This window comes from Schistocerca americana, chromosome 8 (genome assembly GCF_021461395.2).
Source record: "Schistocerca americana isolate TAMUIC-IGC-003095 chromosome 8, iqSchAmer2.1, whole genome shotgun sequence".
NCBI classification, from domain to species: domain Eukaryota; kingdom Metazoa; phylum Arthropoda; class Insecta; order Orthoptera; family Acrididae; genus Schistocerca; species Schistocerca americana.
The window spans coordinates 398,634,483-398,653,465 of NC_060126.1; the positions used below are offsets into that span (position 1 = coordinate 398,634,483).

At 41.9% G+C, this 18,983-nt stretch overlaps 1 protein-coding gene across 2 annotated transcripts in view; it reads left to right on the top strand.

Annotated features, from left to right (window-relative positions):
* Positions 1–18,983, top strand: part of LOC124545200 — a 100,574-nt gene that overhangs the window by 56,495 nt on the left and 25,096 nt on the right. For both annotated transcript variants that reach the window (XM_047124066.1, XM_047124065.1), the window contains one exon: positions 3,544–3,682. In XM_047124066.1, the coding sequence (XP_046980022.1) occupies positions 3,544–3,682 (139 nt within the window). The remainder of the gene's footprint in view (positions 1–3,543; positions 3,683–18,983) is intronic.

The following is an 18,983-nucleotide window of genomic DNA, read 5'->3' on the forward strand; positions in this document are numbered from 1 at the left end:
GCCGCTATAGGTGCACTGGTCCGCACTGTAACATCAAGTCGCCTAACAGATCACAGGCTAGTACTTCCGAATTATTCTCCCGGACGTTTGTATATCCAGGATATAGCTTCTCAGAAATGGTTTTTAGTGGACACTGGTGCCGATGTGAGCGTCATTCCACATTCAATGGTCACTTCTACAATCACGCATTCGCCTCACCAAATCAGAGCAGCCAACAATTCCTCATTAAAGGTTTATGGTGTAACGCAACTTCGCATTTAGTTCGATGATACACATAATTATGAATGGACATTTTCGGTAGTAGAAATGTTTCAGACTTTCAATATATCAGGGGTAATGACAATGTTGCAGCAGACTACCTGTCACGCCTGTCCTCCCTGAAGACAGCTATTGATCCTCACAGCTTACACGAGCTCCAGCTATCCAACCCAGAGATACAGCACCTTCTCTCTGACTCTGATACTTCCTCACAAATTGCTCTACTTCCCTTCCCTAATGATGATTGCTCTTTGTATTGTGGCATTAAAACAGCTCATCCTCATCCTATAATCCCTAAAGCTCTTAGGAAAGACATTTTTGACACAATCCACAATCTCGCTCACCCGAGCATTCGCGCGACTACGCGCCTCATTACAGAGAGATACGTTTGGCCTAATGTAAAAAGAGATTGTAATTGGTGGGCATACCATGCCAGAGAGCCAAAATACACAAACATACTAAGCCCCCATTAGGCAAATTTACTGTGCCCTCAGGTAGATCCTGTCATGTCCATTTGGACATCGTCGGTCCATTACCGATATCTAACAACTTCCGTTACTTACTGACCATGATCGATCGTACCACACGTTGGGCCGAAGCTATCCCCATCGCAGTCATTACGGCCAAACTGTAGCTAACGCTTTTGTCCACCTTTGGCTTTCTCGTTTTGGTTGCCCTACTTCACTTACCACAGACCAGGGGAGACAGTTTGAATCTAATCTGTTTAATTGCCTCTGTCAACTGTGTGGTATCAACAAATTCAGAACTACAGCCTATCACCCGCAAATCTAATGGCCTAATAGAACGATGGCACCGTACCCTGAAGGTCGCTCTCATGTGTCATTCTTCCTCTTGGACTGAGGCACTCCCCTGGGTCCTTTTAGGTTTGAGGACGGTTTTCAAATAAGACCTTAAAGCGTCAGTTGCTGAGATGGTATATGGAGAAAACTCACACTTCCGGCGGATTTTCTTGATGATCCTCCTCTACTTCCCAAGGATCAACTTCCCGAGTTGGTACGACAGGTTCGACAGCATATCACCAAGTTACGTTTTCCGCAACCTCGATCGCATGTTACCCCTCCGGTTTTCATTCACCCACACCTCAGTTCTTGTAACTATGTGATGCTCAGAGAAGACGCCGTGCGTCCACCCTTTGCTCCACCCTACACTGGCCCATACCGGGTCCTGTCAAGCTCTGAAAATACTTATACAGTCCGCTTTAAGAACAAACCATCTGTCGTGTCCATTGAGCGCTTGAAACCAGCATGGATCCTTAATGACACCAACATACATGATAATGAATTTTTTTTGCAGGAAACTTCAGAGGCCTGTCCTCTCCCTTCTCCACAAGCTAATCAAACACTCTCTGCAAGTCAAGGCTCCCCTCTTCTATACTTCACGCCTCCGAGTGCCAGCAGTAATGAACTAGTGTTTCAAGTGAACTTGAGTGACTATGATGTGGACTCTATAAAAATACAGCTTGTGGACACTTTTCTTTTTTTATTTGAAATTCAAAACAATTCTGTGCCATCTGACCAGAAAGACATTAAGCTATTACAGTGCTTCAATGTGGCTCCTGGTACTTCACAAAATGACATTTCAGCCTATGTAGACTCCAATAATGTTTTATTTATAAGAGTAACCCCCCCCCCCTCTTCTCCTTCATCTTCTCCAAATTATCCTACCCCTACTGCTATCACCCGTGCTGGCCGCACCATACGGCCACCTCTCAGACTTCAAGATTACGTCATGCCTCAAATGTTTACCTTCCCTTTATCACTTACTCCTGATCACTCCTCCTATGCACTCTCGCTCTTCGGGGGGGGGGGGGGGGGGGGGTCTCTGTGGCAGAAATGCCAGAAAATATTAGTATCTTTGCTTTTTTGCACTTCGTTTTACTTACTTTGTATGTTGACTAGTTGGTGTGAGACATTCATCATGACTGTTACCGTGATTGTTGAAATCTATTTCTTTGTGTTTTGATTTATCTTGTGCCAGTAAAAATATTACATAGTGAAAGTGAATGGTGTTTTCTGTGTTATAACACCCACCATAATATCAATGTAAAAGGAGAAATGCTAAACTTCATTTTTATTGATATCAGCAAAGTAAGAGCAGGAAACTTCACTTTACAAAGAAAAATTCAGAAATACTATCCTGACTTTACTCTCACACCATTGAAAAATTCTATTAAATAGGTACTGGTGCCCATGGCATTGGGAAACAGGTCTAATAGCTAAATTTAAACTTAATTACTTGGCCCAGTGGAGTATCTATCAGATTCTATTCAAAATTTGTTTTAGAATTATACCACCTGTTAACCATAATATAGGTGAGATTCCTTGAATACAAAATTGTGTCTAGTAGTTGGAAGAAACCATGTCACATGTCTTCAAGAAACATAGCAGAAGTAGTCCAAAAACCACCATACAGTCTCATCAACATCCTTCTGTTGTTGTAGAATGCTATACCTTTGAACTCAAATATGATGCTTTATCTCAAACAAAATGACCTCCTCCATGCCAACCAACAGGGATTCTGAAAACTTTAGTCATTTGAAACCCAACTTGCACTTTTCTCACATGACATCCTGAAAGCCATGTGTCAAGACTGTCAGGAAGATGTAGTGTTTCTTGATTTCTGAAAAGCATTTGCCTCAATAAGATACCATCACTTATTGACAGAAATATGATAATATAGGGTAATAAGATAATTTGTGACTGGACTGAGGATTTTTTGGTAGGGATTATGCGGCATCTTATCTTTGATGAAGAGTCACTGACAGATGTAGATTTTCCTCCAGGCATACCTCAACGTGATATTATTTCAAAGTGATGCAAAAATTGTCAAAGTGCTTTAAACTTGTAGTTCCCATCAACATATATATTCTCATGCAATGGCCACAATGTACAAGATGATATGCCAAGTTCCCTTTCCAATTCCACTTACCATTGTACTAAGCAAATAGTAATTGGCTGAATGCCTCTATATGTGGCTTGATTTCTCTTATCTCTTTCTTTTGGTCCGTATGCAAAATATATGAGAGATAATGTGCACTTTTTTTACAGCTGCTCTGAAATGTTCATTATCTCGGTTCCCTCAACAAAATTTCACAGTATGACATTGCATGAATTGTATGTGATTCATTGGAGGTTCCTTTTGAATTGAATTATTGTCATGTACTACTAGCATTTATGTTGTTTACCTGCATCCCATTATTTTTGTAAACATTATCAAAGCTCAGTATAGTCTTTGACATGATTTTATTACTTGTTTCATATCCAGTAAATATGAAGAACTGAAGATAACATCAAAAAATGATCAAGGAAAAAATACTGAAGTCCTGAAAGAATTGCAAGAGGTAGAAGCAGAATTAGAAGCCAAAGAAGATGAAATCACAGTCCTGATGAATCTTTATGAAGAGGTTGGCAATGTTTCCATCAATCAGAAATATTTGAATCATTTCATAGACAAATTTAATTCCAATAGTTATTACTTTGCCTCTGTCTTGACATGAACCTGTGAGTGGCTGGTCTTCTAAACTATATTTGAGTCAATCATCTCCTTTTACTTCTCTAGTACACAATACAGAAGTGCAAAAGCTGCTTTTAATTTTTGTAATATTACTGCTAACATTTTACCACATCAGAATCACTGGTATGTTTATATTTGCTTTTTTTGTGTTTTACATTTTACATGCTATTTTGTTGCATATTATTGTTTATGAATATTGAATAGAAAAAAAATCACGTACATATTCTGGTATGATTTAAAAAGGGAAATGCATAGGCTGAAGTTAGATATAGTGGGAATTAATGAAGTTCAGTGACAGGAGAAACAGGAGTTCTGGTCAGGTGCATACAGGATTATAAAAGCAAAATCAAATAGGGGTAATGCAGGAGTAGGTTTAACCCTGCGGCAGGCGCGCTTAAGATTGCTGCGTCAGCGGGTGCATGCGGCACTCAGTACCACCTACATTTAAATACATAAAAAACAGTTCTTTTTTTTAATTTTTTGGTGTAATTAATTATTTACTGTTTATAACATCATTCTTAACAGCAACTTTTAATATGATCTGTTTACATATGTCCAAGGTGCATGGGAAAAATAAAATTGCTACAGAATATCTGACATACATTTCGAGGATATTTCCTAAGCATTACTTTAATAACAAATTCTAAATAAATTATAACCACATATATGATTCGATTGTTTACCATTGTTGAAGCAAGTTTTACAAAAATGTGTGATCTGTATAAAAACTTTGTAGTAATAAAAAGAATAAGGCAGTCAGTAAATACATATCAAGAATCACGCACTTTCTTCCTCCGGAGAAGCTCTGTAATCGTTACATGTGACAACATTGTGGCAATGTTGCTTGCAAACAAATCTTTTGCAGCTATTGCAAGTGACAGTAGTTTTTTTTTACCATCACAAAGACACCTTCTTACGATCTCAGCGTGATTGGCAGGAATTGATTGATGAGGTGACAGAAATCCTTGAATCTCTCGTGGTAGAGTAAAGAGCTGAGCCCTTTCTTTCAAATGGCCATCCATCAGAGCCAAGGCCAGGTTTGTTAGGTAGGTTCTTCTTCTGAATCTTTTCTCTGGATTGTTTGCAAAAAACAAGACCTGGGAATTTATCCCAGCAATATCCAGATAACAAAAAAACAATGCTAAGGGCCATCTTCTTGTGGTCCTTTGTATAGAGTAGGATGTACACATATAATCCACAGTATCGACTCCATCGTTTGTTCATTGTAGTCCAAATTTACAACACACTTGCCTGTAGCGGTGTCGATTTCAGCAGTTTCATGCATTGATGACAGGAAAAGCACAGCCTTGTTCCTTTTTGTTTGGCACAAAACAAGACAGAAGTCATCATGAAATCCGAAAAGAGAATTTCCAATTTCTCGTGAACTGTTGGGCAAAAATTCCAGAGGAATTTCCTTCTTGTTCTTTTTCAATGTTCCAATGAACGTTAGCCCATTTTCTAAAAGATGCTGGGCTACAGAGTAACTACTGTAGTAGTTGTCTGTAGTTACATTCCTGTGAGTTCCCTTGATTGGCTCAACCAATCTCTTCACAATATCCATTGGCTGGTTAGATGCAACATATGGTCCATGATTCTGTCTGCCCCAGTTTACTTCAAAATTAAAAGTATAAAATGTCTTGCTATCGCACAATGCATACAACTTCAATCCATACTTAGCAGGCTTATTGGGCATGTACTGAACAAAACCACAAAGTCCGCAAAATGGGACAAGCATTTCGTCTATGGTTGTGAACTCCCCTGGACTGTAGTTATTTCTGCAGTTGTTCAGAAATGCTGAGTGGAGATTGCGGATGGCAGCAAGTTTATCAGTTGCTAGTCGTTCTTTTCTTGTAGGCGTATCGTCAAACCCGAGTGACCGGAGCAAGAACAGAAAGTGCTCGTAGCTAAATGCTGCCCTTAGAATAATCATTCCTGTTCCATTTGATGCCCACAGTTTGCAATCTCTAGCACTTGAGTAATTCACAGATGATCTACTGTTATTTATGTACTTGTGTTTGCAACGACATAATCAATTATCTCAGGATCAAACAATTTGAGAAAACTTTCAATTTCAGTTTTAGCTTCTCTGCCATCGTGTTTTGGGCCAGGTAGGACTTCGATTATATTCTTACGTTTTGATTTCCCTGATAGTGCTAACGGATTATTTATCCACAAAGTTTCTTGGTCCTTAACAATATAAAAATGGCTGTCATCATGTGGCATTCCTTTCACTTCATTCTTGTCAATGCATGACTGCTCAAATTTGCTGGCATGATCTGAAGTTTCAATTATTTCTGCCTCCTCATCACTGTCAGAGAAATGTGCGTAATCTTCTTCGTCAGATGATTGCAGAACAAGACGCTCAATTTCTGCTGGTGTTAGTCCTTTCCTTTGTGCGGACGTGGGAGATAATAAAATAATTCCAATACCAAAGCAATGTTAATAACTAAATCATCATTCACCCACAGAGTTGTAAAACAAAGCTTCTAATCATCAAAACATTCGACAGTGGCACGGCTACATGTACTTACATTACCGGGCGCGTGCGGTACGCAGTGCTGTCTCGGTGCAGTCGTCCACTTCACAGGTGAGTCACAGCTGTTATGGTGGGTATAATGTCGGTGCAGTAATGCAGTTTGGTGCATGACTAAACAATTGAAGCATATGTAGCACCACTGTTGTGTGCTCAGCGCACTGATGTAATTATTGAACAAAAACAAAATTGGCGGTACTGTATGCCGCTACACGCCCGATGCAGGGTTAATAATGAGTAAGAAAATAGGAATGTGGATAAGCTACTATCAACAGTACAGTGAATTCATTATCATATCCAACGTAGACATGAAGCCCACAGCCACCACAGTAGAAGTTTATATGCCAACTACCTCCATAGATGATGAAGAGATGGAAGAAAAGTATTATGAGGTAAAACAAATTTTTCAAATTGTTAAGGGAGACAAAATTTTAATTGTGATAAGGCATTGGAATTCAATAGTAGGAGAAGGAAGAGAAGAAAAAAATAATAGGTAAATACAGGCTGGGGGAAAGGGATGAAAGAGGAACCTGCTTCATAGAATTTTGCATAGAGCGTATGCAAATCATCACTAACACTTGGTTTAAGAATCATGAAAGAAGGCTGTATATGTGGAAGAGACCTGGAGACACCAGAAACTGTCTCAAAATCTGGCAGAAAACCCTAAGAGATTCTGGTCATATATAAAGCACATCAGTGGCAAGACGCAATCAATACCTTCAATGCATGATAAGAACGGTGAAGCCACTGATGACAGTGCCACTAAAGCAGAGTTATTAAACATGGTTTTTTGAAACTCTTTCACCAAAGATGATGAAGTAAATATTCCTGAATTCCAATTAAGAACAACTGTCAAGATGAGAAACATAGAAGTAGATCTCCTCCTTGTAGCAGAGCAGCTTAAATCATTCAATAAAGGTAAGGCCTCTGGTCCAGGTTGTATACCAGTCAGCTTCCTTTCAGAGTATGCTGATACAGGAGCTCCATATTTAGCAATTATATATGACTGCTCTCTCATAGAAAGATCCATACCTAAAGACTGGAAAATTGCTCAAGTTACACCAATACCCATAAAGGGAAATAGGAGTAATCTGCCGATTACAAGCCCATATCATTAACATTGATTTTCAGTAGGGTTTTTGAACATATACTGTGTTCAAACATTATAAATTACCTTGAAGAAAACAATTCAACACAGGTTCAGAAAATATCATTCTTGTGACACACAACTGGCTCTTTATACTCATGAGGTAATGAGTGCTATCAGCAGGGGATGTCAAATTGATTCCTTATCTTTAGATTTCCAGAAGGCTTTTGACCCCATTCCTCACAAGAATCTTCAATCAATCTGTGTGCCTATGGAATATTGTGCCAGTTGCGTGACTGGATTCATGATTCCGTGACAGAAAGGTCACAGTGCATAGTAACAGACAGAAAGTCATTGAGTAAACAGAGGTAATATCCAGCGTTCCCCAAGGAAATGTTATAGGCTCTCTATTGTTCCTGATCTATATTAGCAATATAGGAGACAATCTGAGTAGCCCTCTTAGATTGTTTGCAGATAATGTCATTTACCATCTTGTAAAGTCATCAGATGACCAAAACAAATTGCAAAATGATTTAGATAAGGTATCTGTATGGTGCAAAAAGTGGCAGTTGACCATGAATAAAGAAAAGTGTGAAGTTATTCACACAAGTACTAAACGAAATCGACTAAATTTTGATTACGTGATGAATCACACAAATCTTAAGGCTGTAAATTCAACTAAATATTTAGGGATTACAATTACAAATAACCTAAATTGGAATGATCACATAGATAATGTTATGGTAGAGCAAACTAAAGACTGCAGTTCATTAGCAGAACACTTAGAAGGTGCAACATGTCTACTAAAGAGACTGCTTACACCTTGGTTCAAATGGGTCTGAGCACTATGGAACTTAACATCTATGGTCATCAGTCCTCTAGAACTTAGAACTACTTAAACCTAACTAACCTAAGGACAGCACACAACACCCAGTCATCATGAGGCAGAGAAAATCCCTGACCCCACCGGGAATCGAACCCGGGAACCCGGGCGCGGGAAGCGAGAATGCGACCACGAGCTGCGGACATGTACACCTTGCTTGACCACCCTATTCTGGAGTATTGTTGTGCGGTGTGGGATCCACATCAGGTGGGACTGACAGATACCATCGAAAAAGTTCAGAGAAGGGCAGTTCGTTTTGTATTATTGCAAAATAGGGGAGATAGTACCACAGACACGATATGTGATTTGGAATGGCAATCATTAAAACAAAGGCATTTTTCATTGTGAGAGGATCATCTCATGAAATTTCAATCACAAATTTCCTCCTCTGATTGTAAAAACATTCAGCCCACATCACAATAAAATAAGAGAAATAAGGGCACACACAGAAAGATTTAAGTGCTTGTTTTTCCCATGCGCCATTCGAGAGTGGAATGGTAGAGGGACAGCTTGAAGGTGGTTCATTGAACCCTATGCCAGGCACTTTATTGTGAATAGCAGAGTAATCGTGTAGATGTGGATGTAGATTGATTATACAATGGTAAGACAGATTTTGGAATGAGATTTTAAATTCTTAGGCATTTCCAGTGGCAGATGTGGACTCTGACCACAGTTTATTGGTTATGAAATCTAGATTAAAACTGAAGAAGTAGCAAAAAAGTTAGAAAATCAAGGAGATGGGACATGGATATGTTGAAAGAACCAGAGGTTATTGAGAGTGTCAGGGGGAGCAGTTGACTAGAATGGGGGAAATGTATATGCTAAAAGATGAATAGATAGCTTTGAGAGATGAAATAGTGAAGGCAGCAGAGGAACAAATTGGTAAAAAGACAAGGCTAGTAGAAATCCTTGGATAACGTAGGAGGTATTAAAGTTAGCTGATGAAAGGAGAAAATAAAAATTTCACCAAATGAAGCAGATGGAAGGGAATGCAAACGTCTAAAAAAGGGATTTAGAAGCATGTATTGTCAGGGGAAAGATAGATACCACCTACAGGAAAATTAAACAAGCATTTGGAGAAAAGGGAGGTGGCTGTATGAACATCAAGAGCTCAGGTGGAAAGCCAGTCCTAAGCAAAGAAGGGAAAGTTGAAAGGTGAAAAGAGTATATAGAGGGGTCTATAAAAGGGGAATGAACTTGAAGGCAATATTAAAGAAATGGAAGAGGATATAGATGAATGGGAGATGGGAGATAAGACACTGCAAGAGAAATTTGGCAGAGTGCTGTAAGACTTAAGTCAAAACAAGGCCCCAGGAGCAGACAACATTCTGTCAGAATTACTGATAGCCTAGGGGGAGAGCCAGCTGTGACAAAACTCTTCCAACTGGTGAGCAAGATGTGTGAGATAGGTGAAATATGGGTAGAGTAACAAGTTGAAAGGTATGTCACATTCTAAAGTCTATTGTCCCTTGGGGTTGTAAACACATTAAGCTTCCAAGTCAATGCAATCAGAAGGTACCGTGATTTATGTCACATATTTTGATACTCAGAAACTCACTCATTAAAACTGATAGGGTATTTCCCGTTGATCAAGAATCATGAAATTTGGCAAAAAGCAGGGTTCTACAGGACAAACGAAGAAAAAAATTTGAAAGTTGTTAATTTATAATTATATCACATGAAAAAATATGTTTTTTGTCATTTGTTATCTGACTTAAAACATTCTTGAAAGTCTTGGAATTCCTTGGGCTGATATCTTGTCAGTATCAGTGTCGATAGCAGGCAGAAATGTTGGAGATTCTTGGCTCCCATGATGGTTTAACTGTCTATATACATAATTAAGTTTGGGAAGGACCCTCAGAGTGTTAGTCCCACTTGCACCTGATCAGTTTTTTTCCCTCCTTGGTCCAAATGATGAACTATATCAGAGGTTGCACTACAGGTACATCCTGTAAGAAACTTCCTTCAGAGATGACCTGTAGTTTCTTCAGAATTCACACCAAGGAACCTTAGTTTGGATTTTGCCTTTCTCCCCAGATCGGAATTTCAATTTCCTTTGTAGTTTCTGTTGTTCTGGAAGGTCATTACTAGATACTAGAGAGCTGTCACAATCCTAGTAATACAGATATGATGATTTGTAACAATACCAAAGAAGACAAAGTAAATATTCCAGAATTCGAATCAATAACAGCTGCCAACATGAGTAACTTAGAAGCAGTTATCCTCAGAGTAGCGAAGCAACTTCATCACTTAATAAAAGCAAGTCTTCCAGTCCAGACTGTATACCAATCAGGTTTCTTTCAGAGTATGCTGATGCAACAGCTCCATACCTAACAATCACATACAACCACTTGCTTGGTGAAAGATCTGTATGCAGAGACTGGAAAGTTGCACAGGTCACACCAACATTCAAGAAAAGCAGCGGGAGTAATCTACTATATTACAGGTCCATATCATTAACGTTGATATATAGTGGGATTCTGGAACATATATTGTGTTCGAATATTATGAATTACTTCAAAGAGAATGGTCTATTGACATGCAGTCAACATGGATTTAGAAAATATAGTTCTTGTGAAACACAACCTGCCCTTTACAAAGTGTTGAATGCTATTGACAAGGCATTTCAAATTGATTCCATATTTTTAGATTTGCACATGGCTTTTGACATTGTACCCCACAAGTGGCTTACAGTCAAATTGCATGCTTCTGGAATATCGTCTCAGTTATGTGATCGGATTTGTGATTTTCTGTCAGAGAGGACACAATACTTAGTAATTGATGGAAAATCTTTGAGTAAAAAAGAAGTTATTTCTGGCATTCCCCAAGGTAGTATTATAGACCCTCTGCTGTTCCTTATTTATATAAACAATTTAAGAGACAAACTGAGCAGTCATCTTAGGTTGTCTGCAGATGATGTTGTTGTTTATCATCTAGTAAAGTCATCAGAATTGCAAAACAATTTAGAAAAGATATCTGCATGGTGCAAAAATTGGCAATTTACCCTAAATAATGAGAAGTGTGAGGTTGTCCACAAGAGTGCTGAAAGGAATCCATTAAACTTCAGTTACATGATAAATCAGTCAAACCTAAAGGCCATAAATTCAACTAAATACTTAGGCATTACAGTTACGAACAGCTTAAATTGGAAAGAACACAAAGAAAATATTGTGCAGAAGGCAAACCAAAGACTGTGTTTTATTGGAAGAGCACTTTTATTGGAAGAGCACTTAGAAGATGCAACAGATCTGCTGAAGGGACTACCTACAGTATATTTGCCCATCCTCTTTTGGAATACTTGGATCCTTATCAGATAGGATTAATGGAGTATATCAAGAAAATTCAAAGAACAGCATGTTTTGTATAGGGGAGAGAGTGTCCCTGACATGATACAGACATCGTTAAAACAAAGGGGCTTTTTTCATTGCTGTGTCCGCCCCAGTAGCTGAGTGGTCAGCGTGACGGATTGCCGTCCTCTGGGCCCGGGTTCGATTCCCGGCTGGGTCGGAGATTTTCTCCGCTCAGGGACTGGGTGTTGTGTTGTGTTCATCATCATTTCATCCCCATCCGGCGTGCAGGTCGCCCAATGTGGCGCCGAATGTAATAAGACCTGCGATATGGCGGCCGGACCTGCCCCGCGAGGGGCCTCCCGGCCAATGACGCCAAACGCTCATTTCCATTCCATTGCTGTGAATCTTCTCACAAAATGTCAATCACCAAGTTTCTTCCCCAGATGCGAAAATATTTTGTTGATGCTGATCTACATAGGTACAAATGATCATTATAATAAAATAAGAAAAATCAAAGCCTCCATGGTAAGATATAGATCTTTGTTCTTTCCAGGCGCTGTTTGAGACTGGAATAATAGCGAATTATTGTGAAAGCGGTTCGATGAACCCCCTGTCAGGCACTTAAGCATGTTTTGCAGAGTATCCATGTAGATGTAGATCAATTATTTTCTTTTATATCCTCCCAGAGGGCTATTGATTCTTCTGTAAGTTCACGCTTGGCACATACTGAGCCCTGGGTTATTGCAGCCATTTCTTCCTTCCCAGGCTGTATTTCATTCCCTCTGCCGCTCCTTTCCTGTCATCACTCCTTCCCTCTCTGCCTCCTCCTTCCCCTCTTTTGGTGTTCTCACATATATTGACCTGGCTACTCTACTGCTTTCTTGTATTCCTTCCAGTTTTGTTCCCTTTGCCTCCTCTTTTTCATCCTTACATTCTAGCATTTTTGGTCCCACTTTGGGGTTTGACCTCCACTTATAAATTTTCTCTCCATAGTGTGACACGTTTGGGGAAGAACTCATTCCCTAGCATCTATGGCATGGATACCTCTCCCCCCTTGCTTCCCCTCTTCCTTCCCCACTGTAGCCCTTCTCCACTCTGTTAGATCACCAGCACGTGTAGCCAGTCTGTGTGGTGGGGCTATTATGTACCCATGTGGCTAAATCCCCTGACAACACAGGGATCACATTTCTGCCATCTGAGCTGTTGCCTTCCTATGTATGTGTAGGAAGGGTTGCTTGTCATTCTGGAGCATTGGAACTCCTGGCAATGGCCACCATGCCAGGCAGCCTTTCCTGTGGCTGGTTGGGACTCATGAGGAGAGCCCCTGATTAGAGTGGTTGATATCAGGGTGGATGCTCTGTGTATGAAATATATCAAGCTCCAAAAAACTGTCCATTCTTCTATGACCATCTCTTTGGTTAATAATGGACCATTTAGTGCCACTGCTTATGACCATGTGACCTTCCCTTCCCTGGCTACACCCTACGGGGAGGGCCAGGCCCACTGGTTTGGCAAGAAACACTTTCCCTGCCACCTGGTCTTGCACTAGGATGGACGGGGACACATTTATCGCCATCAAGCCATTATTTTTTGTGGAAAATATCGAAGACATGTTTGGCAGAGTGGAGCCTCTCAGTACGTTGCAGACAACTTTCCTGTTGATCAAATCATTCCTGCCACCAAATCTGCAGCCCTTCATGCTTATGAGCATCTTGGCAATGTCCCGGAGTCCATTACTCTTCACCAGTCTTTGAATTTGGTTCAGGGAGTCATTTTCCATTCCATGGGAACCACAACCTTGAAACTGATGAGAAACTCCTGGGCAATCTGGAATGATGGGGAGTTCATTTTGTTTGACTTGTTCAGAGAGGTCATAAGGACAATTGCACCAATGCCGGTTCTCGAGATTAAGTGTTATCAGTGTGATGTGAAACTGTGTGTCTCACCACCCACGAGGTGTTTTCAGTGCTTGCATTTTGGGCATAAGTCTTTCCGTTGTACAGCGGGCCCTCTACACAGTGAATGTGGACACCCACTCCATGAGGGGGGGCCTTTTGTTCCACTGCCCAAGTGTGTTAATTGTCATTACTCTCGTTTTCCACACTTGCCAGATTGCCTGGTTTATAAGAAGGAAAAGAAGGTACAGGAGTATAAGTCCACTGGTCGTATATCTTACACTGAGGCTCATCAGAAATATGACCAACTTCATCCTCTGTGTCAATGACTTTTACCTTTGCCTCTGTTAAGTACTTTCCTCCTCCTCTGTTTTCCTTACCGCAGGCCCCCTCTCCTCTCCCTCTCCCCTGTGGTTCCCATGCCGTCCCCTCCAGCTGCTATTCTTGCTCCCCAGTCGAAGCATCCCCCTTCTTCAGTACCTGCCAATGATGGGGCTCCCTCTCAGGACCCCCTCCCTCAGGTGTCTCTCAGGTCAGAGGCCTGCTACCACAACTCGGCCATGGGCACACAGTCTATGCATCCTATGGTTGCCCGCTCTCTTTCAGTTTTTGATCTTCTCTCTCACTGTGCTCTGCTCTCCTTGACCTATGAAAGAGAAGAGGAAATAGAAGTCCCAGGACAAGGCCCCTCGATGCCCCAGGAGGTGCCATGTCCTCCCTTGCAACCTGAGTCTGACCGCTTATTTATTGATGTCACCTCATCCTCGTTGGTGGCAGATGATGACCAGGAAGCATAACTGGCTCCAGCCCATTCACATTCCATTTGGATACCTGCTATTTGCTTATTCAATGGAGCTGTAATGGATGTTACTATCACGTCCCAGACCTGTAATCTCTTATTGCCTTTTACTCAGCAGCTTGTATTGTTCTCCAGGAATCTCATTTTATTGATGCTCACTCTCTCACCCTTTGTGGGTTTTGTGCTTTATGTTGGAACCAGGTCAGCCCTTTGAGGGTTTATGGTGGAGTTCATACATTGGCCTCTATGGATATTGTTAGTACATGAATCCCCCTTCATACCGCATTGGAAGCAGTTGCCATCCAGATCCACTTGGATTCCACGATCAAGATTTCGAGTCTCTCTGGCACGCCACCTACACTTGCTGCCCTATCTGGCCTCCTTCAGCAGCTGCCCTGTCCATTCCTCCTCCTTGGTGATTTTAATGCCCACCACAGTGAGGTAATGGTATTTCATGTAGTCAGGGGCTCCTCATTGATCAATTTCTTGCAGACTATGTCCTGTGCTCCTTAATGATGGTGCCCTAACTCATTTTAGTGCCACTTATGCCAGTTTCTCTGCCACTGATTGTTTGGTTACTTCGCCTCCCCTTGTTTCTTCCTTACACTGGTCACCGCACAATGACCTCTGTGATAGTGACCACTTCATGCTTATTCTCCCATACCCTTTCCACCTCCCGAGGGCCAGGGTTGCCCTGCTGGGCTTTAGATCATGCTGATTGGCCTCTATATACCTCCCAGGTTGTGTTTACAGCTTATCTGTCAGGTTGTACTGATGGAGTTGTATGTGATCTGTCCAGTAAGATAATTTGCGCTGCCAGCATTGCCATTCCCCACTTGATGAGCTCCATTCACCGTTGGCCAGTTCTGTGGTGGGGCACAGCCATTGCCACTGCTGTCCATGATGATCATAACACCTTGCAATATCTCAAGTGATACCCATTATCCAATGGTCATATTATCCTTAAACATCTTCACACCAAAGTCCATTACTTACTCAAACAGAGCAGGCAGGTGTGTTGGGAATGCTTTGTCTTCTCCCTAGGTTCTTCTGTCCCTTCGTCACAAGTGTGGGCTACACTCCACACCTGACAAGGTTGTCAGTGCCAGTCTTCCATCCCAGGCCTTGCCCTTTCAAGTCGCCTTTGTGTGGATCCATCTGTTCTCACAGAACCCTTTTTTTGATGGCATGGGCATCAGTCCCCTATCCAGCCACCTTCCTACTCTGGAAACAGTGAGCTGATCCAGTCCACTTATATTTTAACCCTTGCCTGGTGGAATTTACTATAAACACTTTACTGAATGGGAACTTCCTCTGGCCCTCTCTTCTTCCCACAATTCAGCCCCTGGTCATGATTCCATCCATAATCAATTGCTTCAACACCATAATCATCCACAACAACAATATCTCCTCTGCGTGCTTAACTGTATTTGGCTCCAAGACATTTTCCCCTCTTAATGGAGAGACAGTATTGTGTTTCCTGTCCTTAAGCCCAGCAAGGATCCATCATCCCTTGATAGTTACTGGCTGATCAGCCTGATCAATGTCCCTCGCAGGTTACTAGAACTGATGGTGGGCCATTGGCTCAGTTGGGTTATTGAATCTCAGGATATTTTATCTCCTTACCAGTGTGGCTTTCCAGAGGTATAGTCTCCAATGAATCATCTGCTTCAATTGGAAATTGCAGTTTGGCAGGCCTTTTTTCAGTGCCACAATTTTCTTCAAGCTTCATAAGCCCTATGGCACAGCTTGGCACCATCAGATTCTACCTATGCTCTGTGAGTGGAGTCTTTGGGGCCCCCTCCTGACATTTTTTCACCTGATCCTGTCCCACTGGTTGTTCATATTTCAGGTTGGCACTGTTCTCAGGGCTCTGCAGACCCAGGAGAATGGTGTTCCATATAGTTCTGTATTAAGTGTCCTTCTATTACTGAGCTTGTAGCCTCTGCTGGACTGTTGGTAATCCCTGCTCTGTCTGTGGATGATTTCTGTATTTGAGCTAGCTCCAAGTTGATGACCTCTGTGGAACAACAGCTTCAGTGTGCCATATGATGTGCTTCCACATGGATGCTCTCACACTGTTTTCAGTTCTCTCCCCTTAAATCGAGGGTGGTGCATTTCTGTTGCCATACTATGATACATCCTGATCTGCAGCTCTACCTCAACACCCAACACCTGACTGTGATCTCCCAGTCCATTTCTTGGGTCATATTTTTGACAACAAACTTACTAGGTTGCCCCATATCCATCATCTGAAGGTTAGCTGTTTATGCAAACTCAGTGTCCTTCACTTCCCTGCCCACACCTCTTGGAGTGCAGATCATTGGGCTGTCCACCACTTTTATCATCCATTAGTTCTGTCTCATCTAGACTATGGTTGTCAAGTTTATGGATCAGCTGTCCCTTCCAAGCCGCTCCAGTTCACCATCATGGTATCCATTTAGCCACTAGTGCCTTTAGCACTAGTCCTGTAGATAGTTTTCTGGTTAACACTGGAATCCCTCCCCATTCAGTTCAGCAGTCCCAGCTCCAGCTTTCCTATGCCATCTCTGTCTGCTCCTCCCCTGCTCACCTATCCTGTCCTATTCTTTTCGTGGCTTCGGGTTGTCATGTACCTGCTGCCCACCCTTGTGTGGATTTACCAGTTGGCCTCTGCCTTGCTTCTCTCTGCCGTGATCTCCAACTCCCCTCCTTGGCCTCTACCATGCATTCTCTCCAACAACCCGACCCCCCCTGCCCCCCTTGTTTAGTTCCTCAGCCCCGGATTAGATGGATCTCTTCCGGGATCTGAAAGGCCCATCGCCCCAATAATGTTCCATTGTTTGTTACAAATGCTCTTACAGGAGTTACAGGATGCCATTGTTTTTTTATACCAATGGTTCTAAATTCACTAATCATGTGGGCTATGCCTTCATGTCTTCTGCTGGCACAGAACATCATCTCTTGCCCGCTACGCGTGGTGTGTTTACCGCAGAATTGATGGCCATCTACCAGGCCCTCTGCTTTATTAATCAGTCCTTTCCAACATGAGTTCTGTTTTTTTATGTATGGACTTAATGAGTTGCCCCAATCTTGGTGATGCTGCTTGTTCAGTTGATTTCTTTTGGGTTCCTACCCACGTACCATATCCTGGGTAATGTAGTTGCTGATCGTCTGGCTGGGGGTGGGGGTGTGCACCTAACCCCCCCCCCCCCTCCCCATTCTCAGTGAACACCTCCAGCGATGATTGAAGGCTACCCTTCTGTCTAACAAACTTTGTGATGTCACCATGTGATGTTCTTCCCTCTGCCTCTGCTGGCAGGAATCTACCATCCTTTGCCATCTTCAAACCAGCCATACTAGGCTGACCCATGGTTTTTTACTCCGCAATCAACTGTCCCTCGGCCCTATCCCATTGTAGTTGTAGGGCCCCATTCATGGTGATCCATGTTTTGCTGGAGTGCCCCCCCCCCCTCCCCTTTTGGCCCTTTGCACTAAATATGCCCACCCACTTTCCTTGTTCCGGGTGATAGCAGATGACACTCACATGGTTATGTCTGTCCTCAGTCTTCTTTGTGAAAAAGTTTTGTCTTCACAGGTTTAAGACCTCTGAAATTGGAGACCCTCAGTTAGTGTTGGTGTTGGTTGTGGAGGCCTTGGCCTTGTCTCCCCAGTGGCCCCACTTTTTTCCTACATTTTGCCTGGTTTACTGTGCCATTTTGTTTCCCCTTTTCTTCAGTCTGCCTCCCCTGGTGGTGTCTCCATTGTGTCTTGATCATGGTATGGTGTGGGGATCGGGTGCCTCAACATGTGTAGCTTTTCTGGAGTGCTCCTGCTATTGCCTTTTCCCCCTACCCTCCCTGTGTTCTTTCCTCTTGTGATGAAGCAATCTGGGATAATTTTTACTTCCCCTCATGTTTTGCCATCTGTCTCCTTAAAATTCCCTTTTTCATTTGTGACTAATTACCGTTAACATTGTTGTTGTTGTGGTCTTCAGTCCAGAGACTGGTTTGATGCAGCTCTCCATGCTACTCTATGCTGTGCAAGCTTCTTCATCTCTCAGTACCTACTGCAACCTACATCCTTCTGAATCTGTGTAGTGTATTCATCTCTTGGTCTCCCTCTACAATTTTTACCCTCCAAGCTGCCCTCCAATATGAAATTGGCGATCCCTTGATGCCTCATAATATGTCCTACCAAACAATCCCTTCTCTAGTCAAGTTGTGCCACAGATTTCTCTTCTCCACAATTCTATTCAATACCTCCTCATTAGTTATGTAATCTACCCATCTAATCTTCAACATTCTTCTGTAGCACCACATTTTGAAAGTTTCTTTTCTTTTCTTGTCTAAACTATTTATTGTCCACGTTTCCCTTCCATACATGGCTACACTCCATCCAAATACTTTCAGAAACGACTTCCTGACACTTAAATCTATACTCGATGTTAACAAATTTCTCTTCTTCAGAAACACTTTCCTTGCCATTGCCAGTCTACATTTTATATCCTCTCTACTTCGACCATCATCAGTTATTTTGCTCCCCAAATAGCAAAACTCATTTACTACTTTAAGCATCTCATTTCCTAATCTAATTCCCTCAGCATTACCTGATTTAATTCGACTACATTCCATTATCCTTGTTTTGCTTTTGTTGATGTTCATCTTGTATGCTCCTTTCAACACACTGTTCATTCCGTTCAGCTGCTCTTCCAGGTCCTTTTGC